The following is a 23531-nucleotide window of genomic DNA, read 5'->3' on the forward strand; positions in this document are numbered from 1 at the left end:
TTCTGACCGTGCGGCGAGCAGAAGGTCCAAACCCTGACAGATGCAGCAGCAGACCGACGACATGGAGGTACCTTTACTTAATGATTCTAACAGTAACAGACAGAAGTCTCAGGCTCAAGAGAGAGATGGGTTCAACCATCAGCAGAAGGATTCGGAGGTAATCCGAACACACTGACAGTTTGCAGGGGTAGAGGGGTGTGTGTGTGTCTATATGTATGTGTATGTAAGGTGGCTTGTTGCTGGGGGCTTTAAATGCATCGAGTTGTTATTTTAGAAACATGCATGGCGCTAAAAATACCTTGTCTTTAGGAATTTGATCCAGTGTGACCTGCTGATGGGTTTCTAGAGGATATAAATATGCGTTTGATGTGCATGCATGCGAAGGGTAAAAATGAAGGATGCATTTGTTTCTGTCTTGAATTCCCACTTCTTGCACAGTATATGGATATATATGCACATGCGCATATAAAATGCTGAGCATGTATGCACTTGGCTCATTTTATTTACATGCGTATTCCTCACATTAACCCGTCAATGTCAGTAGACACACATTCCTATGCATTAAAATACGTATTCAAACCCAGTTATTTATTAAGCTTGATATCAGCCTGATATTATGGAATATACATTGTCATATTGGGGGATAAGAGGGTCATCTATCTATCTATCTATCTATCTATCTATCTTGTCTGTCTCTATTCATCCATGAATGAACTGAACTGGAGTGGCAAAGACTGCAGTGCATACTATTATGTGCTCATTGCTCTCTCAAACATATGAACTTATTATTTATTCAGTCATTAAAAATAAAAGCAAGCAAATGCATATTTAATTCTCTTCTTGGCACAGCGCAGCCCAAATTCAGTCTTCAAGGACAGTAACACCTATTGTGCTGAAAATATGTCCATCCTAGTGAAGTTATGGCAATGAATTCCTCAACCATGATCGTTGAGCATATTGAGTGTTTTCTTTCTTTCTTTTTTTAGAGGAATTAGAGCGTGTTTTCCTCCTGCAGCAGATTTCTTTCTAAGACAGTGATGGGGAGGGGAGGTGGATTGAATGTACACAAAATGAGTCAAAATGTAGTTCATGGCTGGAGTGTATGGCCAGGAGTGAAACTCAAAGGTCAGATATGTGAGTGATCTGCCATTGAAGCAGAATATACTGAATGTGAATCTCTGTGCTTGGTCTTTTGGTATGTGCATGGTGATGAATTATTGAATCTGGCTGCATTTAACGAGTAATGAATTTTAAATGCTGAATTTTGACTGATATTTTAGTATTTGGTCCAGTAGCTAAGTGTTGGCACAGGGCACATTGTGCCCTGTTTTGAGCTTTGAGCTTTACAGATTATTCCTGTTCGTTTCATAGGATAGAAAATACTTCAACTCTTGTTCAGTTGCAATGGTTTGGTTGGGCTTCGAGCTGAACTTTGGACTTTAGATTTGAATTTAAATTTGATGTGAACTCTATAATGTATGGAAAAATGAAATGTTAAGCCTGACATATTAAATAATACTTATAAATGCTTATAAATAAATGCTTTTTATCATGCTTATATGGTTCATGTATATGAAACCGAAGAATATAGCTTACAACAAACTGAGCATAAATATGCAATTTGGTGTAGTTGCTGATATTTATATGGCCAAAAAGTAAGCTGTAATTCTGATAGCTTGTAAATTAAGGAGATCTATATAATGGTATAGCAGACTGTTTACATGAAATGCATATCAGTTGTCACTCTTTGTGCATTGTCACATTTAGTAAGATGATATTTAAAAGCTTAATTTTATGATCAACGTTCTGTACTTTTTATTGTGGGGGCAAAACATATGGCGAATATAATGATGACTGAGAAACAAATAAATGCCTCTCAAAAGCCTGATGGATCATATTTGATACTCACATTTTAACATGATTTTTCTAAAAATGATATATGGATAATCAAGTAAACCTAAGTTGCTTCAGTTCAGTATGCATTCATCTTGCATAATACTAACAATGTAAAAGTTATTCTTTCAGTTGCTTTATAAAAATTGATAAAGATTCACAGGAAAAAAGACACATGAATCATGACCTGAAGGGGGAGTTTTTACAATTATATTTAAAGGCCCTTTATTTGCTAAAAAATATGAACAGTTCGATTGCAAAATGCATGTAGTAGCTTACAACAGATTTTTTAGTACAGATGTAATCATGTTGATGGTTTAGAGTCCTTAGAAATTTGCTGATCAAATATGTGACCCTGGAGCACAAAACCAGTCTTAAGCCGCTGGAATATATTTTCAGCAATAGCCAAAAAAAAAAAAAAAAAAACATTGTATGGGTCAAAATGATCAAATTTTCTTTTATGCCAAACATCATTAGGATGTTAAGTAAAGATCATGTTCCATGAAGATATTTTGTAAACTTCCTACCGTAAATATATTGAAAATTCATTTTTGATTAGTAAAATGCATTGCTAAGAATTCATTTGGACAACTTTAAAGGTGATTTTCTCAGTATTTAGATTTTTTTTGCACCGTCAGATTCCAGATTTTCAAATGGTTGTATCTCGGCCAAACATTCGTTCCACCTTAACAAACCATAGATCAAAGGAAAGCTTATCAGTTTAAATCAAAATTGTAAAAAAATGTACTCTTATGAATGTTTTTTTTTTTTTGGTCCAGGATCACATATGATAGTAAGCTCTCATAATGAATCACTCATGGTTCATTAGACTCCACTACTGAGTCAGTTTCTTCAGTGTATGACGTGTGTGTGTGTGTGTGTGTGAGTAATCAGTGTCATGATTCACGGCAGAAATGTGTATTCTGTTTACAGGAAGTTGTTCTAGTTTATAAATATCATAGTTTGCCTTTGTATCAGATGTTTCGGCCCTTGACCTGCCCTTCTTCTCTGAAAGCATCAGTATCTGGTGCTGGTTTGGACCAGACATGAGTGTTCTGCTTCTGGGAGATCAGAGTGGGAGTAACCTTTAAGGAAGGTGTGGGAAAAGCTGTCAGAAGGAAAGCCCATCTCTCTCTCTCTCTCTCTCTCTCTCTCTCTCTCTTTCTCTCTCTCTCGCTCTCTCTCTCACTCCCACACATCTCTCAGTTAGAGCTTCCCACCATGAGAATCAATGCCATCTGCTTCTGAGGACCAAAATAAAATGCTTCTGACTGTGCCACACATGTCTGTGAGTTAGGAGGGAGAGTGAGACTGAGAGAGGAGAGTAAATCATTAGTTTAGTGTGCACATGCATTATGCATTAAGTATGTGCATTATGATGAGAATGTGCATGTATAATTTTCTCACATTCATTACACAATGTATTTTTTGCCCATAATCCATATACAGTGCTAAAAAAATAATGGCACGATGGTGCAAAATACAGGGAGATACTGCAAGAAAGCTGCCTGCTGAAACGGCTTGAGAGAAAGTCCAACAGAACAGTGAGGCCAAATTAAGGTGAATGTCCTGCAGAAGTGCTTCATCTGTAAATGAATAAGCACTTGAGCAAGAGAACCTGGTCCTCAGGGGGAATGAAGAAAGTTCATCTTACGTAATTTATTCTTCAACTGACAGCACAGAGCGTGTTCCCCAGATGTTAATTGGGCTGCAATTAAATCAAAACGCCTCCGAGGACCTGCCACTTCTTCAATTCAGGCAGACTGTGAAAGAAAAGTCTCAAGGTTTAAGAGACTGTTTAGAGATATTAGCGTATACAGTAGATCAGCACTGATGTTTTGAAACCATTAACACTACATTTGAGTGTGAATGTTCACAGTTTAGAAGCTCTTTGAGAGAGTCGGCTAAAAGACAATTTGCTATTCTTTAACATAAATGACTTGGCCAACAGTGAGCAGTCGTTTATGCAGCAAATATCCTTTGAGGTGGACACACACTGGAAACCAGTGTTACAGTGACACGCTGTGGATCAGTGAAAAATCTGTGGAATCTACTGTAAAAAGTTGCCAGTCTAGAACTAAGAAACGTAATTATTTACATTAAAAACTGTCATATTAAATAATGGGGAATGGTAGTTGAACGTTTTTAATTGTAAATTATAAGATGAATTGTTGTTTTCACTTTTAAAAAAGTGCTAATTTTATAGTATTTTACTGTACAATTACACAAACTGTCCTGTCAAATTTCTTACAGTTTTTTTTATGTATATAATAAGGATTTTCTGTTAACCAGTTATCAAGGTTTTACAGTAGCATTTCACTGTCTTTTTAATATTATAATGAGCATTTTTACAATTAAAATGAAACTTTTTACAGTACACCCCATCAGGGAATTCTAGGACTGTCAATTTGCTATTTATGGCCTCTTCTTCGTTTTTACAGTATTTTACTGTAAAATGACATGAAATGTCTCATTAGAGTTACAATGTTAATGTTAAATGATTTTTTAAGTATATTACAGAACCTGCTAACTGCATTAAAATAATTACTTTTCAATTGTGTATATATTTGTATGTATACTGATATATATCATACTTAGCAGTGAACAGTTACAAACTCTTCATCTCTCAAGTTTATATATAGGCAGTATTATCCCAAAAAGCATGTAGATGCAAACTTACAAAATCCACAAAAATACAGCACCAAGTCACTCTAGACTTGTTATTTTCAGTGTATTATAATTTGAGATGCATTCATCCTAACTTCACATATTATTTTAGAGTGAATGTGTATGTGTAATTTCCGAGCGCATGTGGGGTACTGTGGTGATCGCAATGGTAGTTAATTCATGCTGACATATTATTGCCACCCATATTTTCTCTACATTTCCCAAGCTATTGTCCTTGAAGTACTAGAGCAGTGTGACCTGGCTGAATTTGCATAATTATCGGAAAATCACGTGCTGCAGAAATAGTGGAAAGACCTGAAATGCAGTCGGCAAGTGCTCCAGGATGTTAGACATGTGACACTTTTTGTTGTGGCAGTGCAGTTATTATTTGCCTCTGATCTGCAGGGGTCCATGGAGTCCCCAAACCTGGAGTTTGAATATGGAGACATGGACAACTTCACTGCTGAGCTCTCAGGTGGGTCACACACACACACACACACACACACACACACAAACATATCTAGGGATGAAAAAACACTGAAATTGGGTGAACAAAACTTTGTGGAAGTAGCGCAAGAATCAGATCTGTTCAACCATAGATTTTTTAATAAAATTAATTTAAATTCATAGAAGATTAGATGTGCATATTTACTGATGTCATTTTTATGTTGCAACATGTAACATGCAACGTGCCAGTTGATGTTTAATGAGTATGAAAAACCAATGTCATGTGCTTGTCCTTCTGTCTCTTTCTCACACAGAGCTGTACAGCTACACCGAGGAACCAGAGTTCAGTCTAAACAGGGATTACTTTGAGGAAGACTTCAAGAATCATGGTAATGTAGCCTCCAGTGCTGGATTACAACATAATACATATTTTCATAATTGCTACTTTTGGTATTAATTTCCAGTATAAATCTTAAAACATACTTCAAATAGAATAAATTCACTTCAGAAAAGTTTTTAAGATTTTTTTTTTAGAGCATAACCTCTCTAAATTTTGTATGAATATTTAGAATAAGAGAAAAAATTGACAATTGGAGTAAGAAAAAAAAATGAATTCTTAAATGAAAAATACTTTATTAAATATATGTACTCTACAAACAATTTATTGTGATCCAACAGTTTTGCTTTTTTAATTTAAAGCATGTTGAGATATTGTTTTTTAAATAGAAAATGAGAGAATATGTATATGTGCAGTGCCTCTTCACCCAACACATTACTATAGTGCTTAAGAGCTGTTGAGTTTGTGCTGGGATTGCATTGTGTTTAAGAGTGAGCAATGGCTTGGAGTCCTGGAACAGAGAGACGGCTGATTAACTGAACGCTCCCGGGTATAACATTTCCACCTGCGTCTGAGAGAGAACAGAAATAAACCATCAGCAAAGTTGCACAGTTCTCTTTCTGTGAGAAAAGGAGAACTCTAATGAATGTTTATGTGGTTCCAGTGTGTGTTTGTGTGTGTATAGCCTCAGGCTTTACCCTGTCTGCTGTGTGCACAATCTGACCTCGCCAGACCTCTGGCTTTCTCCGTGTGTTTGCCATGCCACTGCAGCTCTACTAAATGGAGAAAAGCCAAGAGGCTTTTGCATGTTTGTGTGCGTTGATTGTGAAGCAACTGCAAATCACATGTTTACAAGTTTGCTGCTATCCAAAGGGTTCCTATGTTTTTAGTTCATTTTCCCCTGGTGTCCATTTCTAATGTAACACCGTAATTTTTCACTGTCTCTTAGGCTCTCAGATTTTATGCTGCTGTGCCTTTTAAAGAAATAGTTCACCCAAAAATGTATATTTGCTTAAAATGTACTCATCATAAGGCCATCCTAATGGATTATTTGTGGGTTATTGTGATACTTTTTAGCTGTTTGAACTCTTCATTCTGACGGCACCCATTCACTGCAGAGAATCCGTTGGTGAGCAAGTGATGTTATGCTTCATTTCTCCAAATTTGTTTTGTTGAACAAACTAACTCATCAACATCTTGGATGGCCTGGGGTTGAGTTCATTTTCAGTTTTGGGTAAACTCTTCCTTTAAAGATGTGTTGTGTTTGTATATATAAACTCTTCACATTGAAATGCAAATGTTTCAAGATCTTACAGATCAGATCAGATCAGAAGATCAAGGAAATTCTGATTCCTTATGATGTGACTTTAATAAAAGCATCAGTCCCGTAATAATTCCAGTGTCAAGCCTTCAGCGTCAGATGAATATGACCTCAGAATTTAATTTTACACATGCCTTCCACTGAAAAGACTTGAGGCTTTACAGCAGAAATCTTCACAAACTCTCAAAGCCTATGCTGGGTACCAATATTCAGACTCCCGAGGGAGGTTTGTACAGTAATTTGTACTCATGCATGTGGTTCACTGAGAGGTCAGTGAGGTGACTGAGTGTTTCACGGGTATTTGAGCAACACAAATCCTGACTAATCTTTCTCACGTGTGAAAAGTGAAACCAGTTGAAGAATGGCAGAAATGATATACAAGGCCAGAGGTATAATTCTTCTGTGCTCTGCTCTCAGTGAAAGGTCGGAGGTGGATGGAGTTGAATATGGAGGAGCAGAGGGTGTATGTCATGAGACTGCTGGACGCTCTGGAGGTCACCGATCGAGACAAGAGGCTCAAAGTGGCCCGAGCCATCCTCTATTTGGCACAAGGTATAAATATAGTACATAAAACCAATTCAGTGGGTGAATCTCATGAAACCATTTCAACCCCCAAATCAAAGGAAGAAAACAATAAAATCTATTATGAGAAATTAAGTCTATTTTAGGATCATTAAGATATGTTGCTGCTGCATGTGACTTATTTATTTTTTCATATTTAGGTTATCTATAATTTATTATATTTAAAGAATTATTATGCACATTTCCCTTAGTTTTCATTTCATTAATAATGATGTATTATTTAATTTTTTAATTTTTTAGAACTGCCCTTAATTAATTTTTTACCCTTATTAACCCTTTTTTGCCCTTATTAACTTTTTAATAATAATTATGTATAGCAGTTTTTGTTGTTAGTAAACGTAAAAAATATGTAAAACTATAAAATATTATATGCTCTAATGAGAATCTTCATTGTGCATTGTGGAAATGAGAAATTGGACTTTAAAGCGCTTAAGTGGCAAGAAAATAATGTGTTTTCTTAAGAAAATTTTTATTTCTTATTTTCTTTCATAATTTCTCTTTAATGACGCATTATTTATTTTGTAATTTTATTTGCAGTACTGCCTTTATACAAATGCAAAAAAAATGTGTTGCAGTTTTTGTTTTGGGAAAAAAATATTTTAAAAAGAGAAATATATCAAATGATAAAATATGATTATTGCAAAAATTCGAATTATTATTGATTGTGTATTTGGACTCAAATAATTGGCATGAAGATTTTAATTTAATTTAGTACTTCCTTTAATTTATGCATATTTAAATTTATTTTATAAGATATAAAGTATTAAAATATTTGTTTTTAGTAAAAAAAAAAAAGATATATATATAAAGTGAAACAATAAAATAATTTTTTTGTTTTGTTTATTATTGGTCCTTAAAATAGTCTTTGCTTAAGCAAATTATAATTTGTTCATTTGTCTTGTTCTTCTGTGTATTCAGGTGTGTTTGATGAGTGCGACACAGAAGCTGATGTCCTCTACTGGTCCAGACACAACGTCTTCCTCCTTTACGACATGGGCATCTTCACGGCTCTGCTGGAGCTCCTCAGCATGGAGATCGAGTAAGTGTCTTCATTTCCCAAAATGCCTCAGTCTCTGTGTGGAGATCTTTGACAGAGGACAGACGGATCTTCTGCCGGCGAAGGGTGAGATACTGAAAGAGACAGACAGAGACTGAATCTCCAATGGAGGAAGTGTTTAACAGTGCTGCTATTTTTACTCTCCTTCTCCTGTGGGAGCAGGTTAGAAATGGCTCAGTCATGTCTGTGAATGTGTGTGTGAGTGTGTGTGTGTGTGTGTGTGTGTGTGTGTGAAACAGTTGTGTATTTCTGTGGATCTCCTGGGTGCTGTACTAATGAGACGAACGGCTTTCTGTTTTCTGTTTCTTAATGCCCGCTGTCTATGGTAGCAGCTGCCTGGGTGGCACAGTGAGCCACTTCTCCATTTCTCTAATTACCCACATTAAGTACACTTCCATGTTAATGGATCTTTTTATTTTGTGCAGAGAGTGATATCAGTGCAATCAGATATCACTCTTATTATTGCACATACTGTACCAACATAAAAATTAACGTGCAAAAAACTACTCAGAACACATTAGCAACCACATAGAAAATGGCCTGCCACCCATTCATTATACCTCAGCACTGTGGTGACAACCTCTGCATGTGCAGAAAATGGGAAGACCTACTGTATTTTCCGGAAAATTTGTCATACACCCGGTCAAAACTGCATTGTTAAGAGAACCCCCCCCCATCACATTTCAGAAATAAAAAGTAAAATAAACGAAATGCTTAAAAAATATTAGAAACACTATACACGTCTTTTATCTCTCTTATATATTTTTTATATTTTATTTTATTTTAGTTATTAATTTTAAAGTATCAGAATTGTTTTATGGTTTAAGATTTAGTTAACTATAATAACGTTGCTGATTTATTCATCATAAACAAAATTTATTTACTATAAACCATAAAAATGAAAAAGCAAAATTGAAACTACTAGTGTGTGGGAAATGTGTTATTAAAATAAACATTACACATGTTTTGCGTGCTTCACGTTAATTGTATCAATGTGAAGCATGAAAAACATGATTGAAGTAAACTTTATATCGGTCGCTTTGGAAAATTAATTGCAGTTGCAGATGATTAAAAAAGTATTGCTTCTACTGAAGAAAATATAATAGCTTACATTTAATATATGAAACACGATTAAGTCCATCATATTATTTTGTGTGCTTGACATTGGCATTGTATAAATCACTTTGGATTGGAATATATATATATATATATATATATATATATATATATACATATATATACATATATACAGTATATATATATACATATATATACATATATATATATATTACATTTTTTTTACTTATTCCAGAAAATAAACCATGCTTGTATTTTGCTTCATCATATTCTTATGAAGTTAATATAAGCATCATAACTTTAAAAAGCTTAGTTTTTTTGTGGATCCATCTCGTACCTGCTGTCATCTCTCCATAATAAGACGGTTCTTTATTTCCTGCACCAGCACGCTCTCTCTCTCCATGTCCTCCCGCTCTCTTGTGTTAAAGAGAGCCACAGAGTGGTCCGTCTGTGATCTCCTCTTCAAAGGCAGCCTGGCCACCATGCCTCTTCTCCTTCAAGCCCCTGTCTGCCTGGGGGATTTCATGTCTTTATACATGGTCTCATCAGCCCACACAGCAGAACTGCTCTCAGGGAGACTCTCTGCCTCTGCTGTGGTTTACAATGCCATGATTTGCTCTCTCCGAGCATTGATTCATATTCAGCTGAGCACATCTGATTCAAATGATCAGGCTTTTGGTTGACAGCTAGTGTTTGTACTGAACAAGGGTTTAGACTGCATGGCTTGTCTGCCTCTTAAAATCTCTTTTGTATTGTATTTTGTGAAATGATAAAAAGGTTGACTGGTTGTAATGAGCCTTTTGCAGTCTTATTTTAGTATCACTGCGATAATAGTGTAGTCTTTATCACTATTTTGAATTTTATTTTATTTTTATGTTTTCTGTTTTCTTTTTTTATATATACAATGAAATAGTTCTATTTGTTTTACATTAGGCAAACTAAGAATAGAAAATACTTTTAAACTATCTCTTAATTTTGTTTATATTAATAATAATATTAATGAACATTACATAATGCATTATTAAAATCAAAACTAGTATGTTCTTATTCATTAATTGACCTGAGATAACATGAAATACCAATCAACCGTTCTGTATTTATTAACTGAGATTAAAGATTAATACATACTGTAGCAAATGTATTGCTGATTGTTGGTTAAAGTTAGTTAACTTAGCATTAACTCATATTTACTAATGGGAAATTACTGTAAAGTGCTACCATTATTTTAATACATAAAGTTAAACTAAATGAAAATTAGAAATTTTTCCTTGGCATCTACCTAAAAACATTTATTTTATTTAATGTAACATACATGGTTTTATTGTTTTAGTTTTGGTTAACGTAAGGATGTTCTCTTATATGTGCACTTGATTTATTATCTTTCCCTTTTTCTCCAGTAATAACCAGGCGTGCAGCAGCGCAGTCAGAAAACCAGCCATTTCTCTGGCTGACAGCACTGAACTCAGGTAAGATGCCCACTGGGACCGATTCGTTTTTTTTTTGTTTTTTTTTACTCTCACATCATTAGACTTCATCCAACCCGCAATCCACTTCTCAGATTTACATTAAAATGAGAGTGGAGGAACCCTGGGCTGACACAGAGCTTTCATGTCTTTGAGTGCTTTGCGTCAATGCACAATACATATGTATGAATGTTGTCTTCCTGTAAGGAGTAATACTGCTGCAATAGCTGATTTTATAATGATACTTGCCTTTGGTTACAATACACAAAGACTCACTCTCATACTAACACACACACTTACACTCAATAACTCCGACTGAAAGTAAAGGCGTTTGCATCGTGTTCTGAAGGGTTCTTCTGAGCATCATGTATCTGATGGTTGAGACCATTCGAGTGGAAACGGAGGGTGACAGTCCTGAGAGGAAGGCAGCCAGAGAGGCCTTCAGAACCGAGTTGGGTGAGAAAGACTGTGAGAGAATGCTGTGGCCTTTAGTCTTACAGATATACAGTGTTTGTGTGTGTGTGTATGCAGTGGTTGGCTGTTGACCTTCTCTATGGCGCAGTGATTAACCTTCCTCCTCCTCTCAGGTTCACCCCTTTATAACGGAGAGCCCTTTGCCCTCCTCCTCTTCACCATGGTAACCAAGTTCTGCTGCATGAATGCGCCCCATTTCCCCATGAAGAAAGTGCTGCTCTTACTGTGGAAGACCATACTGGTCAGTCTCAATACACACACATCACAATCACTGCTCATATGCTCCATTTTAGATAAATCATTTTGATACTGTTTTGTTTTATAGATCTAGTTTATTCTGTTCCACAGATAGCATTACATAACATTATATTACATATACTCCTGTTAAAAAGTGTGGGGTCAGTAAGATGTATTTTATAAGGATATTAATACCTTTTAATCCAACAAGGATGCATTTAGTTGAACACAAGTGACAGTAAAGACATGTATAATGTTTCTACTATTTCAAATCAATGCAGAATCCTACAGAGATATCAGTTTCCACCAAATATTAAGCAGACAACATTTTTTTTTTTCAACTTTGAAAACAATAAAAATGTTTTTTGAGCAAGAAACCTGCGTGTTAGAATGATTTCTGGAGGCTCACGTGACATTGAATACGGTAATGATGCTGAAAATTCAGCTTTGAGATCTAAATTCCATGTTTTAAATATATTAAAATAGAAACAGTTATTTTAAATTGTTAAAATATTTCACAATTTAGCCGTTTTAATTGGATTTTCATTTCAATAAATGCAGCCTTCAGAGCATAAGATACTTTCAAATTTGTATTCTAATCTGGATTGACTGAAGATTTTATTCTGTTATATTTTCTTTAATTATGCTACATTCCATAGAATCATTTCTGATTATTCTATTCTATTTCATCAGATAAAGAGAGACATTTTTTCAGAATATGATTTTTCAGAATATGAACACTGTTCTTATAACTTTCAGCTCTAGTCAACATCAGAGCTCCGTCCATTGATTTCGGCGTGTTTGTGCTCCTCAGTTCACTCTGGGAGGTTTCGAGGAGCTGCAGGAGCTGAAGGTGAGAATGAGAGAGCAGTTGAACCTGTCGCCGCTCCCTGAGGACAGCATTAAGGTGGTGCGACACATGCGGGCGGCTTCTCCTCCAGCCTCGGCCATGGAGCTCATCGAGCAACAGCAGCAGCAGAAGAGAGGACGCAGGAGTCGCCGGGTACGAGAAACACACACGCACTAGCATAGAGAACACACACTCTCTCATGCGTCTGAACCTATACAATCAGTATATGAATTATAAAACGCACAAAAAGTCTGATCTGTGCTACCGATTACACAGCCCTGCATCTTGAAATAAATCATTCAATTTGTTACAACATCGTGGACCAGTCACAGCAGGTTTCACAGTTTTTGACCTTTCTCCTTCCTGTCTCTGTAAGTTTTTCTGTAACTCTTTCTCCTCATCTCTCCCTCTTTTCTGCCCTTTTCTCTCTGGGTTTTCGTTGTCCTGTCGGCTCATTCCCGTCTCTTCCTTGTGTCCCTACAGAGTGCCTTTGTTGATAGCTTGGAAGGAGACAGTCCGTATGCCAAGAAACAGGTCTTTACCCCAAACCCCTTTTGTGCATTCTCTTTGTTGTGGGCTGGCCTTGCACTCCTCCACTCTCTTTTCCTTCACAGCAATTTGTTTTTCCTTAACTTGATTTGGGGAAGGGTTCTGAGAGCTGCAGCTGGCCATGGATATTAGCAAGACTCTCTGTCTTTCCATTTGCACATCTTTCCACATATTCTCGATCAACGAGATCCACATAGACACACTCCGGCTCCCACTAGCTAGCAGAATGGCTGCTTCTCATAGGCAACCAATCACAGCTCTGCTCATGGCCTTTAGGACCGCCCACAGACACACTCATACATTGACTGCACTGGAACCAACGATGACGCTCCACTAATGCACCTCATGCCTGATGCTTGCTCTGAATCTTGCCATTCATGCGTTTGCACAACACTAGAGATGTGAAGAACTTGCTTTTTGTGCGTTTGTTGAACCGAATCAGTCCCTGTTTTTGTGAGACTTATCATTTGCAGGTTTATGGAACGGTAAGTTTGTGAGCAATGGATGGGGAATGTAATCTGAAGGCTAAAATCCCAGAAGAACCTGCGGAAAAACCCCTGATATGAGTCTTGTATTTTTTCGACCTGATACGAGTCTTTTCAATTTGGTTAGTTCAAAAAAATGTAAAAAATAAATAAAAATAAAAAATAGATAATGGAATGAAACCAAACTTCATTCACACCTTATGAATGATGTTTTAAAATAGTACACCTAAAATGTGGATTTACTCATCCTCAAGTTGTTCCAAACCTCTATGAATTTCTTTTTTTCTGTTGAACACATAAGAAGATATTTTGAAGAATGCTGGTAACCAAACAGTAGCCATAATATTTTTTCATACTGTTGAAGTCAACAGTCAACATATAGGTTTGGAACAGCATAAGGGTGAATAAATAATGATTGTTAATTTTTGGGTGAGCTGCCCCTTTTAGAATTTGGGCATTCTAATGAGACTCAATATCAGGGTCCATTTGCATCTTGGTCTTAGATTCTTTCTCTCTCTCTTATAGCCACTGGTCAAACAGGACAGTCTGGACACTTACAACGAACGGGACCCTTTCAAAAATGATGATGCGCGGGATGAGGAAGATGACCCAGAGGACGTGGACAGTGGCATTGAGGGAGAGGTCGACCCTCTTGACAGAGATGTTATTATCCAACCGCCTCCACCGCCACCACTGCGGCCCCCAACCGAGAGAGTGTCCTTTCCCAGGGGACTGCCGTGGGCTCCCAAAGTCAGGTAGTGTACAAGGTCGTTATCAAATGTAATGGCCATAAACTGTGCTATTTGGATTTATTTGAGATCTGGGGTCTCATTTATAAATGATGCATATGCACAAAATGGGTTTAGAAATATGCGTGCCCAATTTTCCATGCACATACCTGGATTTATAAAAAATAATGTTCAAGCAGCTGTCTGTTGATAGCAATCCAATCCTAAACCGAGAAGATTCTAAAAGAATTCCATGCAGTCAATCCCTTTCTTCTTTCTCCCACAGAGAGAAAGACATCGAGCACTTTCTGGAGACCAGCAGAAATAAATTTATCGGCTTCACCTTGGGAAAGTGAGTGTCTGATCAGTTCTCCCAGGTTCTGAATCTGTGAGAAATGATAATAAAGGTCACCTTCATCATCATTAATTTAGCATACTCTGTTATTTCTGGGTCACACTGTATATTCTTTCTTTTTTAATGTTGTTTTACAGTGACATCGATACTTTGGTTGGGTTACCCAGGCCCATACATGAGAGTGTGAAGACTTTGAAACAGGTAAGCATGGAAACATTTTAGTTTTCTACTATTCCAGTATTCTTCTAGAACAGCTGGAGGAGTAAAAAAATCATATGCATGAATACTAATTGCTAAAGAATTCTCACCTGCTTCAAATGTTTTGCCCTTTTATTGAAACAGTAAGTTGATTACTGTATATATGAATTGGCAGCTGTTGTGCCACAGATATGCACTGACGTGAATCAAGTGGTCTAATGCATGCTCTATTGGGGCTCTTTCAGCCAATCACAGTTTAGATATCTGTCCTCGGTCACCAAGGCAATTCTCTCTTTCTCACCCCTTCTCTCTCAAGCACAAGTATGTCTCCATAGCGGAGGTCCAGATCAAGAGAGAGGAGGAGCTGCAGCAGTGTCCCATGACTATGGTAAGTGACTCAACTTTGCTGTTATTTTGCATTTATTATTGGTTCATTGAGCTGTCAGTCAGAATCACCTCTTTTGATTGGCCAGGGGGAAGAGGAGGTGGAAGAAACACCTGCAGAGATTCTCTATTTGGGAATGTTGCCTAGTCTCTCGCAGTATGTAGTAAGTGTCTCCTTCACTTCGTCTTTTTATACACCCAGATACTTGGGAATAAAAACATTTGCATTTTTGATCAAATTACAAATTACACATCCAAAATACAATTTTAAGTGTTTACATTTTTTTTCCAAGGGTTATTATAATTAACTAAAACTGAAACTAAAATTAAAACCATAAAAAATATTTTCATTACTTGAATAAAATAAACTCAAATTATTTAATTAAAAAACGTAAATATATATTTAAATGTATCCATTATAAAACTAAAACTGGAATAAAAATTAATAATAACTATTTCATATATTTTACATATTTCAAATAAAACTACAAAAAATGCCACAAGCATAAAACAAATTAAAATAAAAAGGAAAGTATAAAAATAAAACTGATTCAAAATATTATAAAAACTAGTAAAAACAAGTTGTATCTCATTGATACTAAAATAATACTGTTGTTGATTTTCTGCTTTATGTAATGATAAAAATAGATATCCAAAATCCCCTCTGTGAAAATCTTTGACTTTAATGTGTCAGCAAAATGAAACAAGAATTTTGAACCTGGCTTTATCCAATATTCAGATTTCTGTTCTGGAAATCTATGCAAATCAGTGCACACATTTAAAGAGCCACACAGATGAGAAATCAAAAATTACCTGTATTACAGTGTATGATGTAGCTGTCCATCAGTGTAAACAATGTGCAAAGTAATTAAACCAAAAAGTACACGATTTATAAAGTTATTGGCTTCTAAAGTAAGGAGTCGACCACAATACCAGAGCAGTACAACAAATCCCTTTTGTTCGGTTCACAACATTTCACTGATGACTGCTTTTCTAATCTCAGTGAGTACAGCGGGATTTTCAAAGCGTTTGGCCATAAAAGAGGGTTCATTACCAACTTTATTTAGACCAACGAGCATCTCCGAATCACAACGCGAAGTATGATTATGAAGTTATGTGTTTGTTTTCTCCCGAGCGTCTCATCAGTATGTGTGCTGTCTGCAGCCTTTCTCTGCGCTGATCGTCATGTACAAACACGTCATTAAAATGAAGTGTAACTCCGTGAATACTCAACTAAGAGACATGAGAGAGATATCTATAGAAAGCTTGACATGTCTACTTTAAAACTAAACAAGTGCTGCCGAAAATATTGAATATATGAAAACAATGCGATGTCTGTTTTTCATGTCTCCCTTCGATATATGTGACCACGCCCCCGCGCTGAACGCGCTATTCACATTCAAACTGAAGCGCGCGGTTTGAATACACCCATACAGAAGAAAAAGCAGCGAGACAGTTCAAGTTTTTTTATTTTACTGTTTGCTTCGCGATGAGAGGAATAAGACATAATTCACCCCAGACAGATGCTAACGCATAGTTTACCGTGGAGGTGTGTGCGGAACAACCAATCAAACCTGACTATGTTAGTTGACCAATCAGAACACAGTATGCTACCAAAAGGTGGGGTTTAAGGAAACTGAATCTTTTGAACAGCTTCGCGCGAACCGTTTGGGGATCACTGAGAATTGAGGTAATTTTAAAATGATATTTTGACAAAATGACAATGTTTTTTAACCTTGGATGGATTTAAACCTAATGTACAGGACTTATAAACAATGATAGGAAGCTTAGAATTTTCATCTTACTGGCTCTTTAATTAGACAGTGACTCATTTGCATATTTAAACATAACATTCTAGCAAACCTGTAATACAAAAAATATATAAATAAATACTAATACTTAATGGTGTAGTGGTTAATGCATGCATCTCTTCAGACAAACCTGGTAGGAATGTTGCACTAATGTCAGTCTCTTTATAGATTGCTCTACTGAAGCTGCTTCTGGCTGCAGCACCAACCTCCAAAGCAAAGACAGACTCTATCAACATCCTAGCCGACGTTCTGCCAGAGGAGATGCCGTAAGTCTTATACAGCAGAGACTCTGCATGCGATGTGTGCATGGCGCATTAAAAGATCAGTGCGCTTTGTTTTAGTCGCACAGCAAACATTTCCCGTGTGTTTTGGAAACAGAATCACCGTCCTCCAGAGCATGAAGCTGGGCATTGATGTGAACAGACACAAGGAGATTATCGTCAAAGCGATTTCTGCTCTCCTGCTACTGCTGCTCAAACACTTCAAACTCAACCACATATACCAGGTCAGACTCTCTTTTTGCTGTCTCACTGTCAAAGCACCATTCATCACCAGAGAGAGCCAGGGAGAGACTACGATGAGACAAGCACTTAAACTAAAAAAGGATACTCTAAATGCATAAAAAAAAGTAAAATAAAAAATAAATCTTTCATATTTCAGATTAAAGAGGGGGTTTACAGACTACTTTCTACAGCTGGACTCATGCAGTGAGCCAGAAATCTCTACTTCAGAAGTGCTTACATTCACCAAATAGTTTTTATTTCTTATTTATATTCTGAAGATTTATGGGTCAAAGACAAATAGGGGTTCAAGCATCAGTTTAATGACTTAATGCAGCTTACATTTTTTCATTACATTAGAATGTGTCCTTTTAATGTGATTTTCTGAGAAAAAAAATGACTATCATACATTTTATTTTTTTAAATACAGATGACCTTGTCAGGCATATTTTTTAACTATTTAAAGAATCACACTGAAATCCCCAAATAATAATTAGTAGTAATTAAAACATTGTATTAATCTGTTTCACTATCCATCAAATCACTAGGTTTTACCCATTTGTCAGCAAAAAGTTTTTTAACATTTAAAATATAATCAAATTGATATGATCAATTTTACAGAATATGATGTTTAATTTATACATAAATATATCTGTTTTGTTAATTTATTTGAATATGATTTTATATTCCCAAAAACATGGTAAAAATGTATTTTTCTGGCTTTTTTCTGATTTATGAAGTGATAAAAATTAGATATCCATTCTTTAAAACCCTTTTGACAAACCTTGCTTTGTTTAGAATTATTCATTGGAAATGTAATACACATTTAATAAGGGAATGCCTTGTTTGTATTTAAACATAAAACATGATAAAAATGTATTTTTCTGTCTTTTTTTTGATTTATGAAGTGATAAAAATTAGATATCCATTCTTTAAAACCCTTTTGACAAACCTTGCTTTGTTTAGAATTATTAATTGGAAATGTAATACACATTTAATAAGGGAATGCCTTGTTTGTATTTAAACATAACATTGTAGCAAAACTTAATGTGTTTGCAATTTGTGGCCTTGCCTCATATGCTGTAAAATCTGAGAGTTTCTCTCCTCCTACATCAAATTATTAAAAAATATTAGCAGAGGACGAGAACAAAATGTTCTAAAGCTTGATGTGCTTCATCTTGTCAGCACAGTGCAGACTAATCGTGTGTGATGCGCGTGACAAATTCTGAAAAATGAACATGGCGCCCTCTATTGGTGGAGATAAAAAGCACTGCAGTGGGAACTGTTTTATAACACATGTATTTTCATTTTACCCTTTCTCACACTTGACTTAAAGGTTCACTGAATTAATACGGCACTGAATAATCAGTTACTAAAGTTTCCCTCTTTGTTTATTTCAATTACTCATTCAATCACTCAATCACAAGAACGAGTGTGAACATTGCTTTAACATTTTTAATGAGTTTGCTCATTAACGTCTAAAGCCATGATAAATGAAGAGGAACTGGAAACCAATCACTCTTCAGTATGCATCTTAGTCTCAGCTGAGAGAAATGATGAATGTCTTGCAAATTAAAGCCTAATGAAAGCTTCAACTCATCAGATATAGATGGAAGTTTCCAGTTAATTATAGATATTATGGGCAAAACTGACTTCCTACGCCACTGGATTTAAACGGCCATTCCTCCTTACAATGTTCAAATGCTGGAGATTTTATGAAGTGCTTTATATAGGAACATGATGTCTTTTGTGTTTTGGACAGTTTGAATATGTGGCTCAGCACCTGGTGTTCGCCAACTGCATCCCACTCATCCTCAAATTCTTCAACCAGAACATCATGTCTTACATCAGTGCCAAAAACAGGTAGACATTTGTATATATGTTAATTCAAACCAGCTTCTGTGTCAGTAAGTCTTTTAAACATATCGTGTTTTCTGATGCCAGCATTTGTGCCCTGGATTTCCCTCATTGTGTGGTTCATGAAATGCCTGAACTCACAGCTGAAAGCCTGGTAATGATACAAAACACCACAATTTTCTCAGTTTTTTACCCCAGACTTTATTTTATAGGTAATGTAGGTGACTTTTTTTTAAAGAAAGAACATATTATTTTTGTTGGTTGTTAAGCTGCTGAATGTCTGTCTCTGTGTGTAAACAGGAAGCTGGTGACAGCAATCAGTTTTGCTGGCGTAATCTCTTCTCCTGCATCAACTTACTGAGGATCCTTAACAAAATCACCAAGTGGAAACACTCAAGAACTATGGTGAGAGAAAGAAAAGTTAATTTGATAGAATACCAGTATTATGCCACCCCTTTATACTTAGGCCTTGTTTAAGAGAAGTATGATTGCATTTCTGTGAATCTATAATTCCTACTTAGTTTTGTTATTATTTTATTTTTTTATGCCTGCTGTTTTTGCTGTTTTTCTACATAACCTTGCCTGGTTCTCTGTTTCAAAATACATATCAGTGTGTATATATATATATATATATAGCTAAAGATATCAATCAGTGGTATCTGTATTTGTTTAAATGCAATCTGTTCATGTGTCAATATAAAAGGGGAACATTTTTTTATACATCTGTTCATAAATGATTGAATTCTATTCTTTGAGGCAGTTCATGTATGAATGGTTTTACAGTCAATTTTCAGTGCTTTGTGTTGGATCTCTTTCCAGATGCTTGTGGTGTTCAAATCTGCTCCTATCCTCAAGAGGGCGCTCAAGGTTAAACAAGCCATGATGCAGCTCTATGTACTCAAACTTCTCAAGATACAAACCAAGTATCTGGGCCGCCAATGGAGAAAGAGTAACATGAAAACCATGTCTGCCATCTACCAGAAAGTCCGACATCGGCTCAATGATGACTGGGCGTATGGGAATGGTAAATATCAGGGTCGGGGGCGGAGCCTGTGAGAAAAACAATCAACTTCAAGATCCTGTAGAAGGTGTACTGTAGGATTATCTTCAGATTCAAATTTAGAATGTTTTAGAATGTTTTTTAAATTTTGAATTATTTCCTGGGTGAAACATGGGTCATAAGTTGCAATTTAGAAGCTGCATCTTTTAAAGGTTTTTTTACTCTACTAAAGCATAAAAATACTGTTATATGTTTGCTGATATTTAGAAAGCATGCTTAGTTCACATACTTCATTAAGTTCACAAAACCTCTACATCCAATTATTGTACTATGAAATCTATGTTGTGTCGGAATGTCTGCAACAGAAACAAAAGCTCTCAAATATTTTGAATTTGTAATGCAGTACCCGTTTCAACCACTAGCTGTCAATATAACATACTGCACCTTTAGAGGCTGCATTTAAAGACCAATGCATCACAGTAGTGTGTGACAAAGGCTTTCTGGAGGCTCCTTCACATCTAGCCTCGACATGCATCTTACAATTCCCAGGCCATGAAAGATTCGACAAATGGATTCCTTGCGGCCCGTACTAACCATTTAACAATGTTTGGTACGACCGCTGAAGGATACAACCCCTGAATTGGGACACAGCTATTGTAGTTGTTCTCATATGTAATACATGCTCCTATTTTTCATTCTCTTTTCCCAGATATTGACGCTCGGCCATGGGATTTCCAGGCGGAGGAGTGTGCACTACGCGAGAGCATCGAGAAATTCAACGCACGCCGTTACGATAAGAATCAGAACAGTGAGTTTACACCAGTAGACAACTGCCTCCAAAGTGTTTTAGGACAGCGTGTCGACCTGCCCGAAGACTTCCATTACAGCTACGAGATGTGGCTTGAAAGAGAGGTTTTCTCCCAACCTATTCAGTGGGAAGGTCTGCTACAAGCCCAGTGATTCTACTGTGCTTCTTATTAAACTGACACAATTACTGTGGGATCACGCTAATACTCAAAGCACTGAGGGTCTGACGTTCCTGTTCTATAATGAATTCTTGTAAATAGAGATCTATATATCTTTGAATATGGAATGGTGGTCTTATTCCGTGTAAAAGCATTTGATGGTTTGGGTATAAACACAAATATATCTGTGTATGTAATAAAAGAATGATATCTTCTCTAATACCTGAAGCACACTTGATGTATAATAACTGCACAATCCAGTAATCTAACATATATATAGTATTCTGAAATGATCAAGAATTATTTATATTATTTATAAAATGTTTAATATTTATGTAAATATGAACACTTCATGAGGTTGTGAGGTAGCACCTGAGGCAGGCTCTCTCTTCAAAGTGGCTGTGTGGAGTTGATGTGGTGATTTATTTTTTCCCCGTAGCATCATGTGTTAAACAAGAGGGTGTATATGTTCTTGAGAAAGCAGTGAGTCACCACTTTTTGTCCCCATGTAGCACTGAAACATCACACAAAAGACCCCTGAGCAGCACAAAACACCCATTCAAAGTGTCCTTGGTGACTGTAGCGTCACCCACACTAAGCATGTCGCTCACTAAATGGTGCTGGTTTTTAACACTTCATTTTATCTCCTTGTGACTTGCGTCATTCTCTTTTGAGACTCGCATTGTATGAAATGTTTGTGCTCTCTCCATCAAAACAGTGTCATAGACAGCACCTCACTTCATTCATGTTTGTTTTACAGGGTTTATCTTGCAATATCATTTCTTATGTTTTATATTCCCATTGTTTTGTATTAAACTAAGGTGCTGTTAAAATGAAACTACCTATGATGATCCATGCCAAATACAGCACCATCACATGTTTTATATGTACACTGTTGTACTTGTACAGACTGCACTGTAAGTGAATGCAGAATATTGACTTAAGAGTCTTCAATAAATTATAAAGAGCATTAAATAACCATAACCTTGTCTAACATATCTCTGTCTGTAGTTTTAGTTTTGTATCATATTTCCTCGCACACTAGATGAGAAGATTCAGTTCATCACAAGAGGTCTTTAAGTCAAATGTATTGTTCATTTAATGTAAATCTCTTAAATGGTTGGCATATGATAGCTGCTTTTCAATTTTATGCCAATACATTTATTTCTCATACATTAGTAACAATGTTAAAATTCAGCTTTGAAAACAGGAATAAATTACATTTTTAAATGTATTCAAACTGAAAGCAGTTATTTTAAATTGTAAAAAAATTATTTTAACAAAAGTTATCACATGCCGACCTTTTAAGAGATTTACATTAAATGAACAGTACATTCAACTAAATTTAGTAACTTCTCTTTGTGGATCATATTTCCTCACACACTAGAAATGAGAGCACACAATGCATTTCAGTATGAACAACAAAGGTATTCATCCTCTCTTCTGTTAAAAATGATACATTTATAAGCAAGAAAGTTAGAATACCTAAAATTATGATATTTTGTAAATTACAGCACTGCCAATCAATTTAAATATAAGTACTCAGCAGCTGACTTCAAGTCTTCATCGTGGAGAATCCCGGTGTGAGTCAAATGTTTTATTTCAACTTGTTTTACCTGAAATAAATAAATAAATAAACAGCATCAGGAGCCTGAGTGTGCAAGTGCCAACTTATATATTATTAACACAAAGTTGGCTGTCCTGTGGCCATCCTTATTTGTACTTGAGTTGTACGGATACAACTCAAATCAGAAGAAATGTATTTGTGAATTAAAATATTATATAGATTATATACACAAATTAAAGATTGTTCTGTGAATCATTATCATTTTACATCTGAAAACGGAGTAAAAATACTATGGAAGAATAGCTCAAAATATCTCTTTTAACTGAATAAATTAAAGGCAAATGTTTTTCATTATATATTATTCACTCGGTATTGACTGTCTAATTCTCTTGTAAATTGATGCATTTTAATATCAGGATTTGTTCATATATATAGATATACATACATAAAGTAACATTAAATTAATGCAAAATAGAGGAACATAATATGGCGCCCTCCTGTGGTGAATTGCGTGAGTTGCACTGATGCAACAGTTTGGAACGCCTGCAAATCGAGATAAAGGAAAAACTTTTATTAAATTATTTTTAAATAACTTACATTTTAAATATTGATTAATCTGTTTATCAAAACGTTTTTATTAGGAAATGTCTCTGCAAACTGAGTAAAATAAAGTCAAACGTAATTAGTTTTTATTTCCAGGCGCCCTCCTGTGGTGAATTGTGTGTAT

At 35.8% G+C, this 23531-nt stretch overlaps 1 protein-coding gene across 2 annotated transcripts; it reads left to right on the forward strand.

Moving 5' to 3' along the window:
• LOC113058275 (striatin-interacting protein 1 homolog) lies at positions 1–22212 on the forward strand. 2 transcript variants are annotated; one of them, XM_026226039.1, is made up of 22 exons: positions 1–157; positions 4966–5035; positions 5322–5396; positions 7083–7217; positions 8166–8286; positions 10779–10847; positions 11194–11300; positions 11432–11559; positions 12370–12558; positions 12889–12939; positions 13965–14194; positions 14454–14519; positions 14660–14723; positions 15037–15108; positions 15194–15268; positions 17084–17181; positions 17294–17420; positions 19178–19278; positions 19360–19426; positions 19573–19677; positions 20092–20296; positions 20982–22212. In XM_026226039.1, the coding sequence occupies exons 1-22, from the start codon at positions 41–43 to the stop codon at positions 21230–21232; spliced, it is 2523 nt and encodes an 840-aa protein (XP_026081824.1). In that variant the 5' UTR covers positions 1–40; the 3' UTR covers positions 21233–22212. The 2 variants fall into 2 exon arrangements, with proteins under 2 accessions (XP_026081824.1, XP_026081829.1); XM_026226044.1 differs by lacking the exon at positions 12889–12939.
• Positions 22213–23531: the final 1319 nt, after the last annotated feature.

Source organism: Carassius auratus, chromosome 4 (assembly GCF_003368295.1).
Source record: "Carassius auratus strain Wakin chromosome 4, ASM336829v1, whole genome shotgun sequence".
NCBI lineage: Eukaryota > Metazoa > Chordata > Actinopteri > Cypriniformes > Cyprinidae > Carassius > Carassius auratus.

What these genes read in the sequence shown, in the direction of transcription:
- LOC113058275 (XM_026226039.1), top strand. Translation starts at nt 41, where the DNA reads ATGCAGCAGCAGACCGACGACATGGAGGTACCTTTACTTAATGATTCT. An exon ending in CTTCACTGCTGAGCTCTCAG is followed by an intron (nt 5,036 to 5,321) that starts GTGGGTCACACA and finishes TTTCTCACACAG; the next exon opens with AGCTGTACAGCTACACCGAG. An exon ending in GGAAGACTTCAAGAATCATG is followed by an intron (nt 5,397 to 7,082) that starts GTAATGTAGCCT and finishes CTCTGCTCTCAG; the next exon opens with TGAAAGGTCGGAGGTGGATG.